The sequence below is a fragment of the Rhipicephalus microplus genome, chromosome 2 (assembly GCF_043290135.1).
Source record: "Rhipicephalus microplus isolate Deutch F79 chromosome 2, USDA_Rmic, whole genome shotgun sequence".
NCBI classification, from domain to species: Eukaryota; Metazoa; Arthropoda; class Arachnida; order Ixodida; family Ixodidae; genus Rhipicephalus; species Rhipicephalus microplus.
This window is the reverse complement of record NC_134701.1, coordinates 247,265,864-247,283,892: the sequence shown is the minus strand read 5'-3', so window position 1 is coordinate 247,283,892 and position 18,029 is coordinate 247,265,864. Positions and strand designations below refer to the sequence as shown.

The 18,029-nt window shown below is 44.9% G+C and overlaps 2 protein-coding genes across 2 annotated transcripts in view; both read left to right on the top strand.

Moving 5' to 3' along the window:
• The first annotated feature begins 6,121 nt into the window (after positions 1-6,121).
• LOC119169310 (Na(+)/dicarboxylate cotransporter 3) lies at positions 6,122-8,554 on the top strand. Its single transcript, XM_037420422.2, has 2 exons — positions 6,122-6,326; positions 7,055-8,554. The coding sequence occupies exons 1-2, from the start codon at positions 6,310-6,312 to the stop codon at positions 8,481-8,483; spliced, it is 1,446 nt and encodes a 481-aa protein (XP_037276319.2). The 5' UTR covers positions 6,122-6,309; the 3' UTR covers positions 8,484-8,554.
• Positions 8,555-14,769: 6,215 nt separating this feature from the next.
• The window catches only part of LOC119169311 (uncharacterized), a 29,509-nt gene continuing 26,249 nt past the window's right edge, over positions 14,770-18,029 (top strand). Inside the window, exons 1-4 of the mRNA XM_037420423.2 lie at positions 14,770-14,908; positions 15,465-15,537; positions 15,675-15,726; positions 16,719-16,812. Of these exons, the coding sequence (XP_037276320.2) occupies positions 15,485-15,537; positions 15,675-15,726; positions 16,719-16,812 (199 nt within the window). The 5' untranslated portion in view covers positions 14,770-14,908; positions 15,465-15,484. The remainder of the gene's footprint in view (positions 14,909-15,464; positions 15,538-15,674; positions 15,727-16,718; positions 16,813-18,029) is intronic.

The following is an 18,029-nucleotide window of genomic DNA, read 5'->3' as shown; positions in this document are numbered from 1 at the left end:
TTCACTGGCCACTGAATCTTGACCTCCAAGGTAGTGTCGTTGGGAGATTTCTCCTCTGCGTTGTTGAACAATACAAATTCACAGCGTGAGCGTTAACTAAAAGCGGGCTTCGGCTCTCTGTGTCTGATCGGAGTCTTCTGTCTCGCTGCTGTAGGCCCGTGTGCTCAGATTTGGGTGCACGTTAAAGAACCCCAGGGGGCTAAAATTTCCGGAGCCCTCCACTACGCCGTCTCTCCTAATCATCTGGAGATATTGAGACGTTAAACCCCTCGTATCAATCAGTCTTCTGTCCCTCACAGTCCATCAGCAGCGATTGGCATGTTCCAGTAGAAGATACCGGTCTATAACTACGTTATTCTCGCCTTCCTAGGTTTCTTTCCAGCGCAACGTCGCAATGAGCGCCAGCGTCAACGTCACCGCCGGTGTAAGCGTTAGCGCCCGCTGCTTCGCATCTCTACACGGTTTCTTTGATCGGGAGATGGCGGAATTTTTTTAAAATGTAATTATTTCTATACCGACACCTAAAACTCTACCCTTCTCAAGTTGATCTAATTCTTGCTCTGTCTTTTCGCAACGCCTGTTTATTTAGACAGGTAAAACTCCAGCTGCCGCTATTTTGGTTACAAGAAAGAACAATAACTTACTTTCCGTGTAATCTCTCTTCCTTTGAATTAACAACGAAGATTTCCTCTCCATCTTACTGCCTTGTCTAGCCGACCATTCGTGGAGCAAAATAATTAAGAACCTCGGCATTGGCCGTCCCCCAGGTAGACAGCTATTGCGTTGCTGCTGCCGAATAATTAAGACAAATGGACTACACGAATTATTTTCATTACGCTATGAAAGGTACACACGGGTGTACTATTATACTATCGCCTTTTTTATATTTCTTTGATATTTATTCAAGTTGTTACGTCGGTGTCGAGACACCACAACGAGGCAAGATAGCGCAACAAATCGAGGATTTATTGAGCAACAGAGCAACGTCACTGAAAGCTTGTGACGCTACGGTGACGGGCGTTTAAAAGGCTGCATATCGTCGTTTCTTCGATCTTTCTGTTCCTAGTCATAGAATTCGTCTGTATGCCCTTCGGATAATTATCTACAAACCTCCTACAGAACGACGCAACAAAGCTCAGTCAGTATGACCAGAATGCCCAAATGTTTATCCCACCAAAGGATAAACGTCCAAAGAAACACTGACCAACAAGTTGTATTCCTCTTTGTTTTTGCAGTACTGAAACAAAAGAAAAGTTTATGTTGTGATGCTTAGTACTTTCATAAAATATGCTGGACACTTTGAAATTCAAATCTAATAAGGCCTTGGCGACCATGCTTTGAGGTGCATGCTTAGTTTCAAATTCTGAATCATTTACGCTTAACGCTAAGCTGTCAAGTTCTTCACGCATCTATGTCACTGTTATTTATATGAACCGAAAAGTGATGTCGAATTTAGCTAGTTTCTTCTATACAACCATACATGACATAACAGTAGGCGAAGGTCTTAAGCGCTGCATACCGAGACGCCTGAATGCTTTCTAGCTAACAAAAATGATCTACTTCTTGAATAACGAAGGCATATACGACGAAAGTATTTCGTGTTTCACAAGCACTTCAAGATCAGAATTTCTGATTTTTTATGTGTATAACATCTTCACTCTATAAAATAATTACTCCTCACTTTCCGTCACATAATATTATTATTATTATTATTATTAGTAGTAGTAGTAGTAGTAGTAGTAGTAGTAGTAGTAGTAGGAGGAGGAGGAGGAGGAGGAGGAGGAGGAGGAGGAGAAGGAGGAGGAGTAATTTCCTTTCGTTCTCTATTTAATCACTTACCAACCAACGCGAGTATAAGTTTTTGAGGGGCGAAGCTCCTTACGCCGGAGGTCGTATGTCCCGTGTCGTCGTAGTAGCCAGTTGCATTGCATTGCATGTCAATGAAAACGGTGTCGCAGCATATCCACGAAGTGAATGATGATGAGTAGGGTGAAAAGTCCATCAGTCCGTACGTTTGTCCATCCGTGCGTCTGTACGTCCATTCGTCCGTCCATCCATCCGTCCGTCCGTGCTTCGCCCCACTCGTCATCATTCACCGCGTGAATATGCTGTGATTTTTTTTCCTTTTTGTCGCCAAGGGAAACTGGCTCTTACCCACGGGAGGGATATACCAAACCGTTGATTATGAAAGAAAGTTGATGGGTGAATGAATAAATTTTATTGAGTCCTTCAAAATATGCTGTAACAAGTTCCGAAAAAAGGTAACTACAAAACGTGACGTTAATACGTTCAGTAGGCGACAGAAGAAACAACAGATGTTCATTCCAAGATAAACAGGGGAAGTGTTGAAAAAAGTAATAGTTTAAACACATTGTTTTCTGAGGCTAGTAGCACTACCAGCGTGATTTCCCAGATGCTCCAATAGATTGGTGTAGCGCAGTTAGAATTGCACTGCCGCTTGCACCATATTGATGGAATGTGAAATACTACACGTCTGAAGTAGTCAATGCAAAACCAATCTTGCCAGTCAGTATTTAAAAAAAAACATTGTGCAGAGTGAGGCAAAACGGCGGAACGGGAGAAGAAAGCGATCTATCGTTTCCAGTTCATTTCAACCCATACAGAGGCTAGTGAAGGAGAACCAAATTTGTTCAAATAAACATTCCACAGGAAACTATACAACAGAAGCTCTAGCCTGCTCGTGTTGGCGTGAAAAGCATTTGGTTGTGTTCGCTGGTAATCCTTATATTGGATGAAATTGATCCGCTGCTTTTTTCAAAATAATGTCGCTCCTGTAATGAAAACGATGCCTCGTGTGGAACCCTCACTAACAAAACACTTCTGTCTAGAAGACAGGTATTCTCCCTCCCACACCCTGCCTTGTGCAAGGCGCAGGCAGTTACCTTTAGACTATTGCAAGCCAGTGCGTATCCTAACCATGCGGTTCTTCATGTCGTGTGCCCTGAACCGTATCCCAGTGTAGACTGCCCTACCTGCGAACTATTTGCAACATTCCACCATGTGTTGTGGTAATGTGAACCCATCGGCTCTGCCTTCAGCGAGGATAGGTGGGCAGCGCTCTTGCGAAGCCCCGAACCCTGACCGGCCGAACCCTGACCGATCAAACCCTGACCGTCCAGAGTGCCCGTGAACGGGCCGCCAAGCTCAGCTTGGCCATCTCTACGTGAGACTAGCCGGGTAGCGCTGGGTCTCCCCTGCTTCTTCTCTGGACCAAAATTATGTTTCACTATTATTATTATTATTATTATTAATATTATTATTATTATTATTATTATTATTATTATTATTATTATTATTATTATTATTATTATTATTATTATTATTATTATTATTATTATTATTATTATTATTATTATTATTATTATTATTATTATTATTATTATTATTATTATTATTCATACAATCGTCGTCTTCACCATCTTTGCTGCCGTAAAACATCATTGATAAAGAGCGAGGAAGAATAGAAGATTTTGCAGCTCGAGGCGCGTGGCCCATCTCGAGCAGAAGAAGAAAAACCCCGACGCGGTGCTGCACCCGACGCCTGCTGTCCAAGTGCTACGTTTGGCTACTGCGACGATCACGGCAACGCGAAAGCAACGTTGTCGCTGTGAGGTGAGTTGTCCAACACTTTCTTTCAACTGCCGACTTTCTAAGGAAGCCATGGCTTCTCTGTTAAGAGCATCATCAACCTGTGAAGAGCACACATTGCAAAAAAATCTTTCCCGTCAAGACAAAAAAACAGCTGGCTCTCCCGAAATTTGGAGTAGACGTATGCATAAAACAGCCACCGGAAAAACAAATAGGTCAGCTATGTAACTGCCCCCCCGCGGTGGTCTAGTGGTTAAGGTACTCGGCTGCTGACCCGCAGGTCGCGGGATGGAATCCCGGCTGCAGCGGCTGCATTTCCGATGGAGGCGGAAATGCTGTAGGCCCGTGTGCTCAGATTTCGGTGCACGTTAAAGAACCCAAGGTGGCGGAAATTTCCGGAGCCCTCCACTACGGCGTCTCTCATATTCATACGGTGGTTTTGGGACGCTGAACACCAAATATCAGTCAATCAATCAATCGGCTATGAAACTGGAGATTTTACTAATGGGTTCCGGTGTCGCCATATTAGTTATTACCCGTGCGATATTGTAAGTTAATACTAACAGTGCTATGGTGAAGATACACACATTAAAACGGTTGAGATGGCGCACTCAACGTCTCGGCCCATTATCTATTCACGCCGTGGTGTACACAACTAGGAAAACGTTCATTTAAAAGGCCGAGCAACATACGTTAAAGTGGACATAATGCACGTTCGGGAGGGCACGCTCAACCACACACTATTCTTGCACTGGTTCGCATGGACGCCATTGTTACATGTCAGGCTGTCACTCTAAATTTCGGACTATGCGGTGAACACGCGCAAATGGCTTCAGAGTCGGTGGGCCGGACTGTTGCGAGACGACCCATGGTAAGCGCGAAAACAGCTGACAATAAAACGTGGTTGGTGGCCCCCCCTTAATGTTCTCGCACCATCCGCCGTGACGTCGTAGATTTTGTTGGCTACCAGGTCCTACGTCATTCGTGATCAGTAAAAATGTAGTAGTCCATTATCTACTTGGCAAGAGAGATGCTAAGCATGCTAGATTTTTAAAAAATGTCCTTGAACCAATGTGGCTGAAGTCAAAGAAGCCTTTAGGAAATATGACGTCTCCATGAGAAATTGAGGCGGAAAATTTAATAAAAGTGATACATTTGACATGGATTTTTCGCATCTGTTCTTATACCCGTGATGGAGAAAATTACGACGCTGGTGTTTTTGGAGAATAGTTTATCAATCTTAGCTAGTTGACTGTTTAACTTTTGCGATCATTTAAAGCTAACGCACTCATCTACTTCACACCGACACAGCTGCAACCCTCTTCCGAGATAGGCGTGTCGTGGAACCGCTCATCGACGACGGAGAAGAGCAGCAGCCATGATAGAGCAGATAGCAAGTCCGGAAGACCTCTCGCTGACGGACCTGGCGCGACACAGGCTGCCCGACCGCTTCATGACCATCGGCTTCTACGTGCGCGCCTTCGCCATGTACGTCATCCCGATCTCCCTGACGCCACTGCTGTGGCAACGCTCGGCCGAAAGCCACTGCACTTTCATCGTCCTCTACGTACTCTTGCTCTGGCTCTTCCAGGTATGTACGGCAACCATGCGTAATCAGTAGTTGCCCTACAGGTCTCGGCAGTACCAAGGAACGACTGTCTTCTACGATGATGTCAATAACAAATAGGAGCTAACATCTGAAAAAATGCCCCCACCTCCCCGAACGGAATTGTGAGGAAATGTGAATGCATTTCTTGCGCCGCAAGAAGGTACCGTTGCCGTCAGACATTCACCTTCACCGACTTCCGCCATCGCCTTGAGAGGCGCCCAGCCAGCGAATGGTTGAGAGTGAGGAGTGAGCGGACGGGAGTGTGGGTCGCCAGCGTTCTCGGTTCGAAGTTGGCGTTTCACAGCGGCGTCTCGAGCACACATTTTCGAATATTCTTGAGAGTCCTCAGCCAGCGAATGGTCGAGAGTAAGGTTCGAGCGGACGGGATAGTGTGGCGCAGAGAGGAGGGAGAGTGAATGGCAAGAGAAGGAGCGTCGAAGCACTGCACCTACCCTTTCCTATGCTCTCTCGCACCACATGCTCGGGTTGCTAGGGGCGAAGATAAGCGTGCGTGCCCGCAGCTGTTGTTATGGGAGAGAGAGCGAAAGCGGAGAGAATACACCTGTCGGCGCAGGGACATCACCGCGGATAACGCCGGATGCCTGACATAGCCCGACTAAAATATTAATTCGCGTTTAAAAGTTACCACGCTATCATAACGGCACTTACTGGCATTGCTTAACTATATAAGCTTAATCACCCCTCTCTTGTTTTGTTCGTTTAGACGTTTGTAAACCTACGTTTACAAACTATTCCGGTCAGCCGCTTTGAATGGTGAAAGCCAAAAAAATATATGGCTGCAGTCACAAATCGATAAGTACGTTGGGGTCTTACTTGAGGTGGTGACAATAAGCATGCGAAATTTATTCGCCTGTACAAGCCAAGATGCTACATGGCCTGAAATTCGGACAGTAGTGCAACACAACTGCGATGTGTGATATTCACCATTTTGTTTATCTATACGTTATCTTTTGCTTCTTTTGCTGCAGTCCATTCCACCAGCCATCGTATCGTTCCTCCCAATAATTCTGGCACCGGCGTTTCTCAACTACTCAACGTCAGACCTTCTGGAGTACTACACCTCCGAGACGATGCTGCTGTATATCGGGTACGCATCACTTTGCTTCTGTCAATTATAGATGGTGGCATGAGCAAGCGAACTTTGCATCGGCTTTCGGGTCGTGCGTTGCTAGTTTTAGCGTACATTTCCGGCTTTTTTAAGGATATGTGCAGTGTTAGTGGGCAAAGCACTGATGTGCACATGGTCTCAGCATGCAGATCATGACCATAAGATATTCATCCAAAAGCATTCACGCAAGCATGTGAAAATGAAGAGATACACAACAAACTTAATTAAGATGAATAAGCTCTAACTAGGCCAAATTGGAGCGTTGCGTCAATTAATAAGATGTGCATTTGCAGCAACGCTTTCCATCACAAGATCACAGAATTGAAATTGAAGACATGTCTTTCGAAGAGTAACTACTCTTCAAAAACTATTTCCAGTATTATTGCTACGATGGGTATTGCGAAAGCAAATATTTTCTGTGCTTTAAATAGTCAACAGGAGACAGTGTAATCGTGATATTGGTAAGTTGTTAGTCAGTCTGAAAACTGCAATAATAAAATACCAAGATGTATCCAAAGAAATGTCATAAGTATGTTTATCAAATGCACGTTATATACGGGCCTATATCACTTCTTTTCCGTGTAACTCTTTTTATATATGACAGATAACAGGTCTTATATGTGCAAGGGAAACGGGTAATGATGAAAGTACGTACTACGGTTAAGAAACTGGTGCACGCGTCGTGACAGTGACCATTCGTCTTCCAGGTACGCTCTCATAGTGCACGGTGTCGAAGCGACCAATCTTCACAAGCGAGTCATCTTGACGTCCCTGCTGGTGTTCGGCGGCAAGTCGGGCTTCATCATCGGTGGCTTCGTCATCACCACCATACTTGTCTCGATGTGGACGAACGCCGTACGCACCGCCGCCATCGTGTTGCCCATCGCGATGGAAGCGCTGCAGCACATCCAGGACAACCGGCTGTTCCACGTGCTCGAGTTAAGGACGCGCTACATGCGCCGCACCGCGGGCATCGGTACGCCCATCATGGAGGCGCGCTACCTCATCGAAGGTGGTGTCGTCATGCCGGACGTGATACACATCCTGAGCGAGTTCTTCACCGTCAAGAAAGGCCTGCTCATCGGCATCTCGTACTCCGCCGTTCTGGGCAGCATGGGCTCCGTGGTAGGCTGCGGCGGCAACCTGTTCGTCAAGGCATTCATGGAGCAGATGTACAACTACCGCCGCATCACCATCTACCAGTGGGTTCAGTCGCACCTACCACTGACAGTGCTCTGCTCGTTCCTGCTGTGGTTCGTGCTCTCCGTGTGCTACGCGAGCGACGTGGTGTCCAGCGACCACATCTCCAAGCGGGCTTTCGAGGACATCATCTACCGGCACTTCGCCGAGCTGGGAGCCGTCAGCTTTACCGAGATGGCGACCATCATCACCTTCCTCTGCATGGCCGTTGCCATCGTTGGCTCGCACCACTACGCCGAGGCGCTCAACATCGAGGCCGCGGAGTCAACCTTCAACGAGACGGCGTGCGTGTTCTTCTTGGCTTTCGTTCTGCACGCTTTGCCCAGCATCTACTACCACCGAAGAGGCCGATCACGTCGCCGCTTCCATAGCCAGATGGCACAGCATGCTGTCAAAAAGATATCGTGGGCCTTCGTCATCACCATGGGTGCTGGTGTGTGCGTGGCCAAGCTCATCGTGCACTACAAGCTGCAACAGAACTTCGACGGGCTGCTGCCGAGCAGCGCAACCACGTCTGCCTTCTATGTGCAGTTGCTTGTCGCGTTCGTCGCCCTGGTGCTGGCCGAGATCAACAACTCGTTGAACAACATCGTGATCTTTGCGCCTCTCATCTGCCACGTTTCGGACGCGCTCAAGGTGCACCCGCTGTACCTGCTCATGCCGTTCACCTTCTGCTGTTACTTCGGCTTCATGGCGTCCACTGCGACGCCGGTCAGCGAGTACGTCACCGACTATGGAGACTTGCTCGAGGACGAGTTCATACTGCCTGGCATCGCCATGAAGGTTGGCTGCGCACTGATCGTGCTTCTGGCGTACAACACCTGGTGTTGGGATTATCTGTATCTCAAGGAGCCAATCAAGCCGCTTACTAAGCGGAACCAAACGGCACCGAAGTCGCCGACGAGCCGCATGATGACACGCATGGGCTCATCTTAACTCTCTCCAGTTCAACCCGTATACTGCGGTATTTATTTGCGTAGATTAGGACGACGTGTCTAATATGCATAGCATACGCTGTCTTTACCTTATTTCGTATCGTTATTTCTGCGTTGTCACTTGTCTGCTACCCCAAGCTGCGATACGCCGCGGGTGCCACATGTGACAACATTTTAGGACGCCCAGGTAACATCGTACCGCGTGGATCCGACCTCGCCTGTACACAGACGAGCAGTTGGAAAAGTCGAGCGTTTCACTCCTGCGCCAAGATGAACGTTTTGTGTATAATCTTACGCTCTAGTGTTTGTTAAGCGTTAACTGTTTGTCGTCTTTGACGTTTTTTAATAGTGTTGAAACCGAAATATACTGAGAAACACAAGACCTTCAGAAAATACTCCTGGGACGGAGTTAGGTGTGTAACTTCGTCCAAGGAGCATATAACTGCGTCCGTGACAATTATTTCGCTTCAACGAATTTACCTATAAAAGATATGGCCAAGTCTCGCGCCTTGTGGGAATCGATTTTTTGCGAAGCAGTCAGCGAGTAATTGTCTATGTGGAATGTTTTGGCCTTGAATCAAGCGTTACGAGGTGGATCGACTTGTTTTTTTTTTTTTGAAGTGTAATAGGTGGGTGCGCATCGTGGGCCTACCAGAAACGTCGGCTACACCGGCCTCTAAACGGTAACTCATGGTCTGACGTATTGCGAGCACGCAACGGGCGCCAGTATTATCGAAATGAAGAGCGCTTCATCGAGCCATAATGCGAATATAGAACGTATTGTTTCTGCAGAGTCGCGCAATGTTTAAATATTTCTTGCTGAATCAAGGTGAAAGGGTTCTGGCCACGGAACGCCTCGTCGGCAGATTTGACTGTCGAAACAGCGGCAATACAGTTGCGCTGCGCGTGCGAACATCAAGCCTTCTAGGCGAACCACATCAGTTACTTCAAGTTGAAGAAACTGTCCATGCAGCAAGCCCGATATTGAAGAAGGCAACTGCTCATGTGTAGCGGGCTCATGTGTAGGTACAAACACTTGTTCGCTGCGTGTCTACACTGTTACAGGCAAAGTATGACGGTTTTAGCGGTAAAGAGTGAGAGTGACGTGTGATTTTCCGTGTGGTGCGGCGTGCCTCATGCGACGTTTCGGGACACACGGGGGCGAAGAAGATATCACCGGCAGGCTCCACCCCCCCTGCGGCGCCTCGGCATGCACGATCGGACGACTTCATATCCTCGTATTAAAGCTCAAAACACGTGCACAATGCACATCCACGCTTCGTTTCATAAAAAAAATGATAAAAAATTGCTGGCCGTCGCCTACGGAGTGACTCACTCTACCTACGCCGTTCACACGTGAGCTCGTCATCAAAGCGCTTGTCTTTGACAAGAATATTAAGCTTTGCACTCGTACGTAATGCGTTAGGATATGCTATTGCTTTCTCGGTGTCATCGAAGCGAAGAGAAAAGGCGGAAGCGAAGCGAGCCAGCGCAGAGACGCCGGTAGCCGCGTTTACCTGCGAAATGACCTTGCATCGCTATATACTCGTGGTCTCTGATCTCGCTAACGGTTTCAAAACGGGCGTTGTCATGCAGAAACGGCACACTTCGAACATCACTTTATTCAATCCGGAATAATATCACGTCACCAGGGAAATGTACGCGATGTTTGTCACGCCGCCTCAGTCGGCGATGTCAGCAGATCCACGTTTGCAGTGCTCAATCGACTCGCTTGAACTGACCTGCACCATAAATAAATGAATAAATAAATAATATATATATATATATATATATATATATATATATAATAGGTTCTGTTCTGTGCGTGGACTACGGGTGATGGGAGTGGCGACAGGGAGATGGCGCCACTCGTCTGCTCGCGCTGTGATTCGCTGCAGCCATGCAGAGGTGCGATGCGGCGACGAAGACTATATTGATGAAACCAATAGGTTGACTAATTAATCTGTTTGATTATCCTAACGTGTCTACAAAATTAAATACGTTTAAAATCAGAATATTGCTCTATTTTAATAATGAATTCATTTCTTTATTTGAATAATTGTATGCATTAGATCAAGCACTTCACTTTTCTAGGCTATCGGTAATCTTTCTCTTATATCTTCATTATTCTGAATCTGAGCAATAATTTTTAAAGCCACTCGATTCTTAGCCAATCTCCCATAGTGAGTATGCGCCACGATCAATAGGTGAACAAAAACAAGAAGAAGAATATTTGGCCGGTTTGATGCTCGCCGCACCGGCTATGCGGTGGAGCGATGCGATGATACGTCACAAAACGTCACCACTCCGACTCCCGTTAAAAGCTGACTAAGCATAAGCTGTTCACTTGATTACAAAACGGAGCTACGCCTGGGTCAGTGTACATTGAGATAAGGCCAATAGTATAGTTTCCATTTTTAATTGGAGTGGTACTTTCGTTCGCCGATCCATGTTGCTAGAATAGGTGTCTCATAAATAAGATATTGTGCCTCCGAGCACTCCCATATTTATGTCGGCAGTATTTTATATTCAAAGTAGATATGTGCATGCAATATGCACGCACACTACGAACCCCACCCCACCACCTAAAAATGACAGCCGCACGACCCTGGTGAAAGTATTAGTACAAGAAATTCATAACAAATCAAAGCAAATTCATTTTAATTAACCTTGTAAGGTTTACAAATCTTAGCAATAGGATATTTAGTGGGATTGCGATACTAAAACAAGCCTGTTTCAACATAAGTTGCGCTTCACTGTGTCGGAATTTTTTCCGCATGCTTCGCACAGCACCGATTCTCAAGGCACGTGGGAACTATCGATTTTTTTTTCTGATTTATCCTAGAGTTCACGAGGATGAAACAAACGCCAGTGAAGGATTTTTTTTACGGGAACAAACACCCACCTTGTTTGTATATTGTCACGAGGTCATGACGTGGACGAAGTGAGCAGACTGTAGGTCCAAGATGAAACTGTTTATTTGGCCGAAAGTGTGGCCGGTAAGCGGAAAGTAAGATTACAGCGATACCCGCTGTCACTGACTGCGGCGAACAGAGCAACGGCCGTCGATCAACTGACAAACGGTGAAGCGCGTCCGCGTTTATACGTGTGGGGTCGAATATTCAAGCGTTATCGCTAGCGTCTACGTAAGTTCTAAAAGAAAGTTTGGGCGCGTAATCGCATTGGAAGGTTCTATGAGTATCTCTTTTGTTCTACATCATTCGGCGTGTTTTGCGCAACGCATGCATAACGGGGCGATAACAAAACTTGAGAAAGGAATGTGGCAATATTCGTGCATATATGTGTTTGCGTATGTGTATATTAACACATGAGACATTTGTTTTTCGAGGGGAAGATTGCAGCAGCATAATTTGAGAATGAGTAGCACTGCGACTAGCGCAGAAATAAGCATACGCGATGGACACGCTCACACACATAACACAACAAATTTCCCTAAAGTGCTAGCTTGTATATATAACCGAAACTAAATTCCTCGCTTAGAAACGCCAAATATTGACAGCAATGCACAGATGCTTAATAAAGGTGTACTCACCTGGGAGATTTAAGTCGTCAAGAGTAAATTTATTAGAACAATCCAGCATAGTGTCAGTCACCTTCCTTTCAATGCGTTCTAATCAACGCCGTTCTCCGTCGCACGTCGTCTGCATCCTTTGGGAAGCGATAGGACGATACGTTGCCATCTTTCTACCGTGATGCCACGCACTGCAAGTGGCACACAATGGTCTTGGGGGCCTACGCGATGGATTTGAGGACGTACGTGACGGAATTTTCTCGTTCATATTCGTCTAACCCTCTCACCTTCCCATACCAATTTCGGTCTACATCAAGTCGAAGATTGGTTGATTGATATGTGGGGGTTTAACGTCTTAAAACCACCTTATGATTACGAGAAACACCGTAGTGCAGGGCTCCGGAAATTGCGACACTCTGGTGTTTTTTCACGTGCACCAAAATATGAACATAGGGGCTTACAGCGTTTTCGCTTCCACCGAAAATGCAGCCGCCGCAGCCGGGCTTCCATCGCGTGACCTGCGGGTCAGCAGCCGAGTACATCAAGTCGAGGAGGCTAACAGGAAAGCACCCAGACCCAGATGTACGCGTCTAAATAGATAGATAGATAGATAGATAGATAGATAGATAGATAGATAGATAGATAGATAGATAGATAGATAGATAGATAGATAGATAGATAGATAGATAGATAGATAGATAGATAGATAGATAGATAGATAGATAGATAGATAGATAGATAGATAGATAGATAGATTCCGGGGGGGGGGGCATCCACTTAAAATGGCCGTTTTTCCTTCTTTACGCCATGGCGAAAAAAAAAAGATATGGGTGGAAGCACGTGCCTGGTGTGCCACTTTTTGGCTACGCCCATAAAGCTAAGAGACTATGTCTTACGCAAACGATAGTTTTTTTGTTTTTTTTTTAACCGGGGAAATGTTGTATATAGGAAAGAAAATGAGGATGAGCGCGTGGGGACATAAAAAAAAAAAAATCTGATGAACAGTGTTCAGTCATCAAATGCATCGTTCCTGTGAGTTCTAAATACAAAAAAAACCTTTGAAAACTCACGGAATATTCACGAAGTGAATGATATGATGAGTGGGGTGAAGCGTCCATCCGTCTGTGGATATATGCTGTACTGGTTGCGCTGGAGGGATGCATTGTCCTAGACCATATGGAGCTTCGTCGATAAAATTTGGGAGTTGGGGCTTTTATGCCACCCGCCCCCAACCTCCCCTTGGCTACGTCGACGCCTGAGCCCACTGTTCAAAATATCTCATATACCATGCGCCAAACATTTTGTCTTCGACAATGAAGGAGTATTGACACGACTTTGAGACACCGCAAAAGAGACATTTTTTTTTTCCCCTTGGTATGCGATGTCAACGCTCTCACCATAATGTACAGAAAACCGTGTGATCGCGCGAACGTCCTGTTTCATCCCTCGTCGCTGCCACGTGCATTTTCGCGCTTATGGACAAGCCCTACCGCATTTTCCGACCTCTGCGTCCTGAATGGAGCCTAAATCGCAGAAATCACTGGTTGATAATTGACGCATTATTTTTTTGACCATGTCAAGATAGTGGGGCTTTTAAGTTCCTTAGACACTCTTCTCACACGCCCGATAATTGGAATGCCTAAGAAATTCGAAAGTAATTTTTAATTACCGGAAAACCACAATACCGAATTCAAAACCCAACCAAATGCGCTTCTATATGTGACGTGAAGATTTGCCTGACGCTGCCGGAACCTGCTTGATTGCACATAATGCCCGTCAGATGACACTACCTGTCCACGCAATCGAAGGCGATCGACTAAAACGCTTACGCTGTTATGGTGAATATATGGCGAATCATGTGTGGCTCACAACGCAACACCATTTGGCCCCTATTGCACGCCCACCAACATGAAAAAAAAAATCGCACCCTCAACCAAAGAAGCGCCGGCCAAACCCACACAATACATAGCAGACAAGCAGGTGCTGCAGTGGCACATTTTTCGTCACTTCCGCCAGGCAAAACTCAACGTCATGCACACAATGTTGCCATTTATTCTGGCAAGCGAGGTTAGCGTTTAGTGGCAAGCTATAAAAATCCCTTGAAAAGAATCTGTGAAGCTCTCAAGTCTGCCATTTGGTATGAATGACGCAAACGTACAAATGAACGTACCCAGTGAATTTCATTGAGATCCACTCATCTCGAAAAATTGCCTGAGTAGGCCTTTAAGACCTCCATTGTGCAGAGAGACAGTTTCCACTAGGACGTTGTGATCGAGATATTGTTGTGGTTATTGTCTTCCCGCGACGTCACACCACTATGACACGTCACTACATTGCCTAACGTGATTGAATAGCGACCTTTTCAATATCGAAACCGAAAGTATATTTTTATTTACCAATATTTACCAGCAATAAAACAATATTTGATTTATTAACAATCTTTGATGTAATATGAATTACCATATTTTTTATTTAGGGTGTTTTAACCTATTTTTCTATTTAGAGCGTCAATTTGAAAGTTTTAAAGCTAGTCTCAGTAGGCCTTTAAAAAATAACGTCGTCACTATTGTACAAAAAAAATGTAGAAGTCATAAACATTTTGTGGAAATATAAAAAATATGAATAAAGAATAAAAATATATAAAAATTATTAAAATATTGTGGAAAATATAAATGCTAGTTTGTTACTGGCTTACAATCATTTTTGCAAAATTGTCTTGTCCGATTCTCATGAACAGGCGGCGCAACCATCGTACTAATGGCGTAGGTGTGTGAGTTTCTGGCCGTTAATGGAGCAGCCTGAAACTCAAAGAGTCGTCAATTGCTAACTTGCGTTAGTGATTGTTAGGCGTGTTTACTTCGCTGTTCGACTCGTTGTATACAGAACTTTATCAGGTGAGTTCAAAAGAGTGTACCGTACCACGTCGCCGCTCGGTGTATACCCTGCTGACCAGGGGCATCTGTTTAGTTGCTGTGAACCGAGGGAGTCGACCACGCAAATCATCAAAACGTGGTTTCAATGACTCATTATACGCTCGTGCTTGAAAGTTCGGTTGGCTGTGCCATTTTCTGACCTCATTCTGCCGACATTTGGGGCCTTGGTTGCGGATGTCACCCCGTGCAACCCGACAGGTGTTGTCTACTTCAGGTCGCGTAGATGGAGTGTGTCACTTCGCTGCTTTCAAGTGCACAGAACCGTATTTTTTCTGAATGGTTTCATCGATACAGCGCGTTCGAGTCTGCTACCAACTGTGCGAGCTATCACGTCCGGAGCACAGTCCGCGCAATTAAATTGGCTTTCGTTTCCGTTTCGCTTTGCTTATCGACGTCAATCAGCCTGCTTCCGAGATAAGCGCCAGACTCGGAACACTGTGAATAGCGATGCCTTACTCATGAGTGCTTGTTAACGAGCAATTTGTGCGTCATCCCTCTTCATTTTTCCTGGTCGCAGCTCCGACCTTATGTGCGCCTATGGCCACAAAACCGCTCCGCCCTGCGCCTCCACCACCAGTGCCGAAGGCTAGGTAAGACGGCATATTTTGAAAATACAGTGTACGCGGGCTCCGGAAAACACTCCGCTTTCGTCCACGCTGTCACCTGAACCTACTCTTCGAAATGCCTTGCTACTAGCTTATACACTTCCGTTGCACATTCGTTTCAGTGCACAAGCCCAAGCGCCGTCGCTAGCTCAAAGAGATAGCAACAACAACAAGGTAAGCGCCTACAGTGCAGTTTTCGCATGAACGCATGAATTTGCCATTGCTTGGCCTTGACCGTGTAGAAAGAGGTTTAGTAAACCCGCCCAAGTGTGGCATTTTTTAGAGTAAGTTTTGATTTGCAACTGTTGCTGTTTTTTCCAAGTGTAGTTTGTGATGTTTGAAGCTAATTCCACATAACCTAACATTGCATTCAAACGCGTCTAAATCCAAATAAATGCTTTTCGTCCGGTTGTGAGAAGTGGATGAGTATGCTGATGAAGCAGCTATTCAGATGCTAAATTCCAAATTTCCTGGCTTTCTTTTATTACTGCACTAAATGCTACATAATTTATGCTTTGGCATACACTAGGCAGGCAGCTTTAGAATAGGGTACGCAAAGATAGCGGTCGTTGCATATGCACACTACGCCACCTCACATGGGTACACTAGAGGATAGCGTACATATCACGCATGTGTCTTGGCAGTAAACCCTACCGCATTGCCTTGCATAACCTATTCTATAATTACCTTATGCTGATTCACTTCTGTTATGATTCTAGGTTCTGAAATGATGGGTAAAAATCGGGCATACCCGTGTCTGTAAATATTGCCTTTTGATTGACATCTCTTGTTCTAAATAATTTGATTCACTTAATCACTTGCACAGTTTTGTTTTTATAGAAAAATGTCATTTTTGAAGTGTCAACAAGTTCTGCTGCAAGGCTAAAAGCAAGCATATGCATTATACTGAAGATATACTTTGGATGCACTAACATGTCTTCGAGCTTCGTATTGGGATGATAGGCGACCCTTGGCGATTTTGGGAATGTTTTTCTAAGGCACCCATTGTTTGCCGAGTATTTAAGTGGCATATCATTTTTGTTTGTGAGCACATCGGGATTTTTTGTATGAATGAAATCTTAACCTATCAACTGGCAGAAGATAATGGTATGCATATAAGCACTGTTCCAAAAGAAAAATGAATGCTGCCGATTTGCATGTTACAGAATGAGCGAAAGAATGGTGTTGCACCAAGCCGACCCACTGTTATTCGACCTAAGGTCGTTCATACACCCAAGAAGAAGCCGCCTCCTAGGCCTCGTGAGTGCGATTCATTTGTTTTGGCTGCTTGCCATTTCTCTTTGTAATCCACTAGCCAAATTTGCTTTCTGGGCTTAGCCGTGTTGTCTTCTTTTTTCTTTTTTTTTTTCCAGGTTTCCTTTCATTAGCCAGTCCATACAAGTCTCTTTGCAATGACTCTCTGCAGTAAAAATATTTAACTTTTTCGAGACAAAACCTCGTACTCAAGTTAGCTTGCAGTGGCAGTACATTTGTGAATACTATACTGAATTGAATAAGCATACACACTGCGGCATGCCCATATTTCCTGGTATTAGTCATGCTAAAATTGTTTACTGAAGGAAATGTCTCATATTTGAAGCAGTCATGTGCATTACAGCTTGAAGTGACACTAAAGAGAGAAACGATTTTTCGCATGATGCTAAAGTACAATTTGACAATTTCAAACAGCACTCTTACTGTGAGAGGATAGAAAACAAGCAAAAGGAAAATAAAGGTGGAGGCGCCACCTTGAAACTAATGCACCCAACGCTGTGACGTCATAGATTTTGGAGCCATCTACTGGGCCTTGTGTCATCTGTGGACGCCACCTAGCATGCGAAGTTTGAGAAAATTTTATCACACCAATGTTACGAAGATATGAAAAATACATTTTGAAATTTTGGATGGCGCTCGCGGGGATTTCGGCACGAAATTTAAAAACGAAACTTCGGCCTTGGATTTTGTTGGCTAATAACAAACTTATGATAGAGAAACTTACTTATGGCATTAGAGTTGTAAGAGTGCAGTTGGTCAATCTAAACAGTCTTTATTTCTTTAGCGTCCCTTTAATAAAAAATTGCGATTATTGTTTTATGGGTATGGTGCTGCATACATGAAATAATTGTGACATACCCAAATCTTGTCTGCATCTAAAGTGCAGACAAGATTTCCAACGCTTGTCAAACGTTACTGCATTGTGGGTTCTGTGTCGAGCCTCAGTTTGATGTTAGGCCAGCTTTTATGTCACACCAAGAACATGGAAGGATTGCATAATTGTTTTTGGGACAGTTTTTTGTTTTATGGCACAGGGACGATTCGCAGCCCACAACTGTAGCTCGAACAAGAAACTCTGCAGTGAAAAAAAATGGACATTCCGTAACTAAAACTGGCAGTGTAAAACTGACACTGTTGTCTGTCTTTGAGTAATAAGAGCAAGATCTTTTTTTTTTTTTGTGGAGATCTGCACAAATATTGAC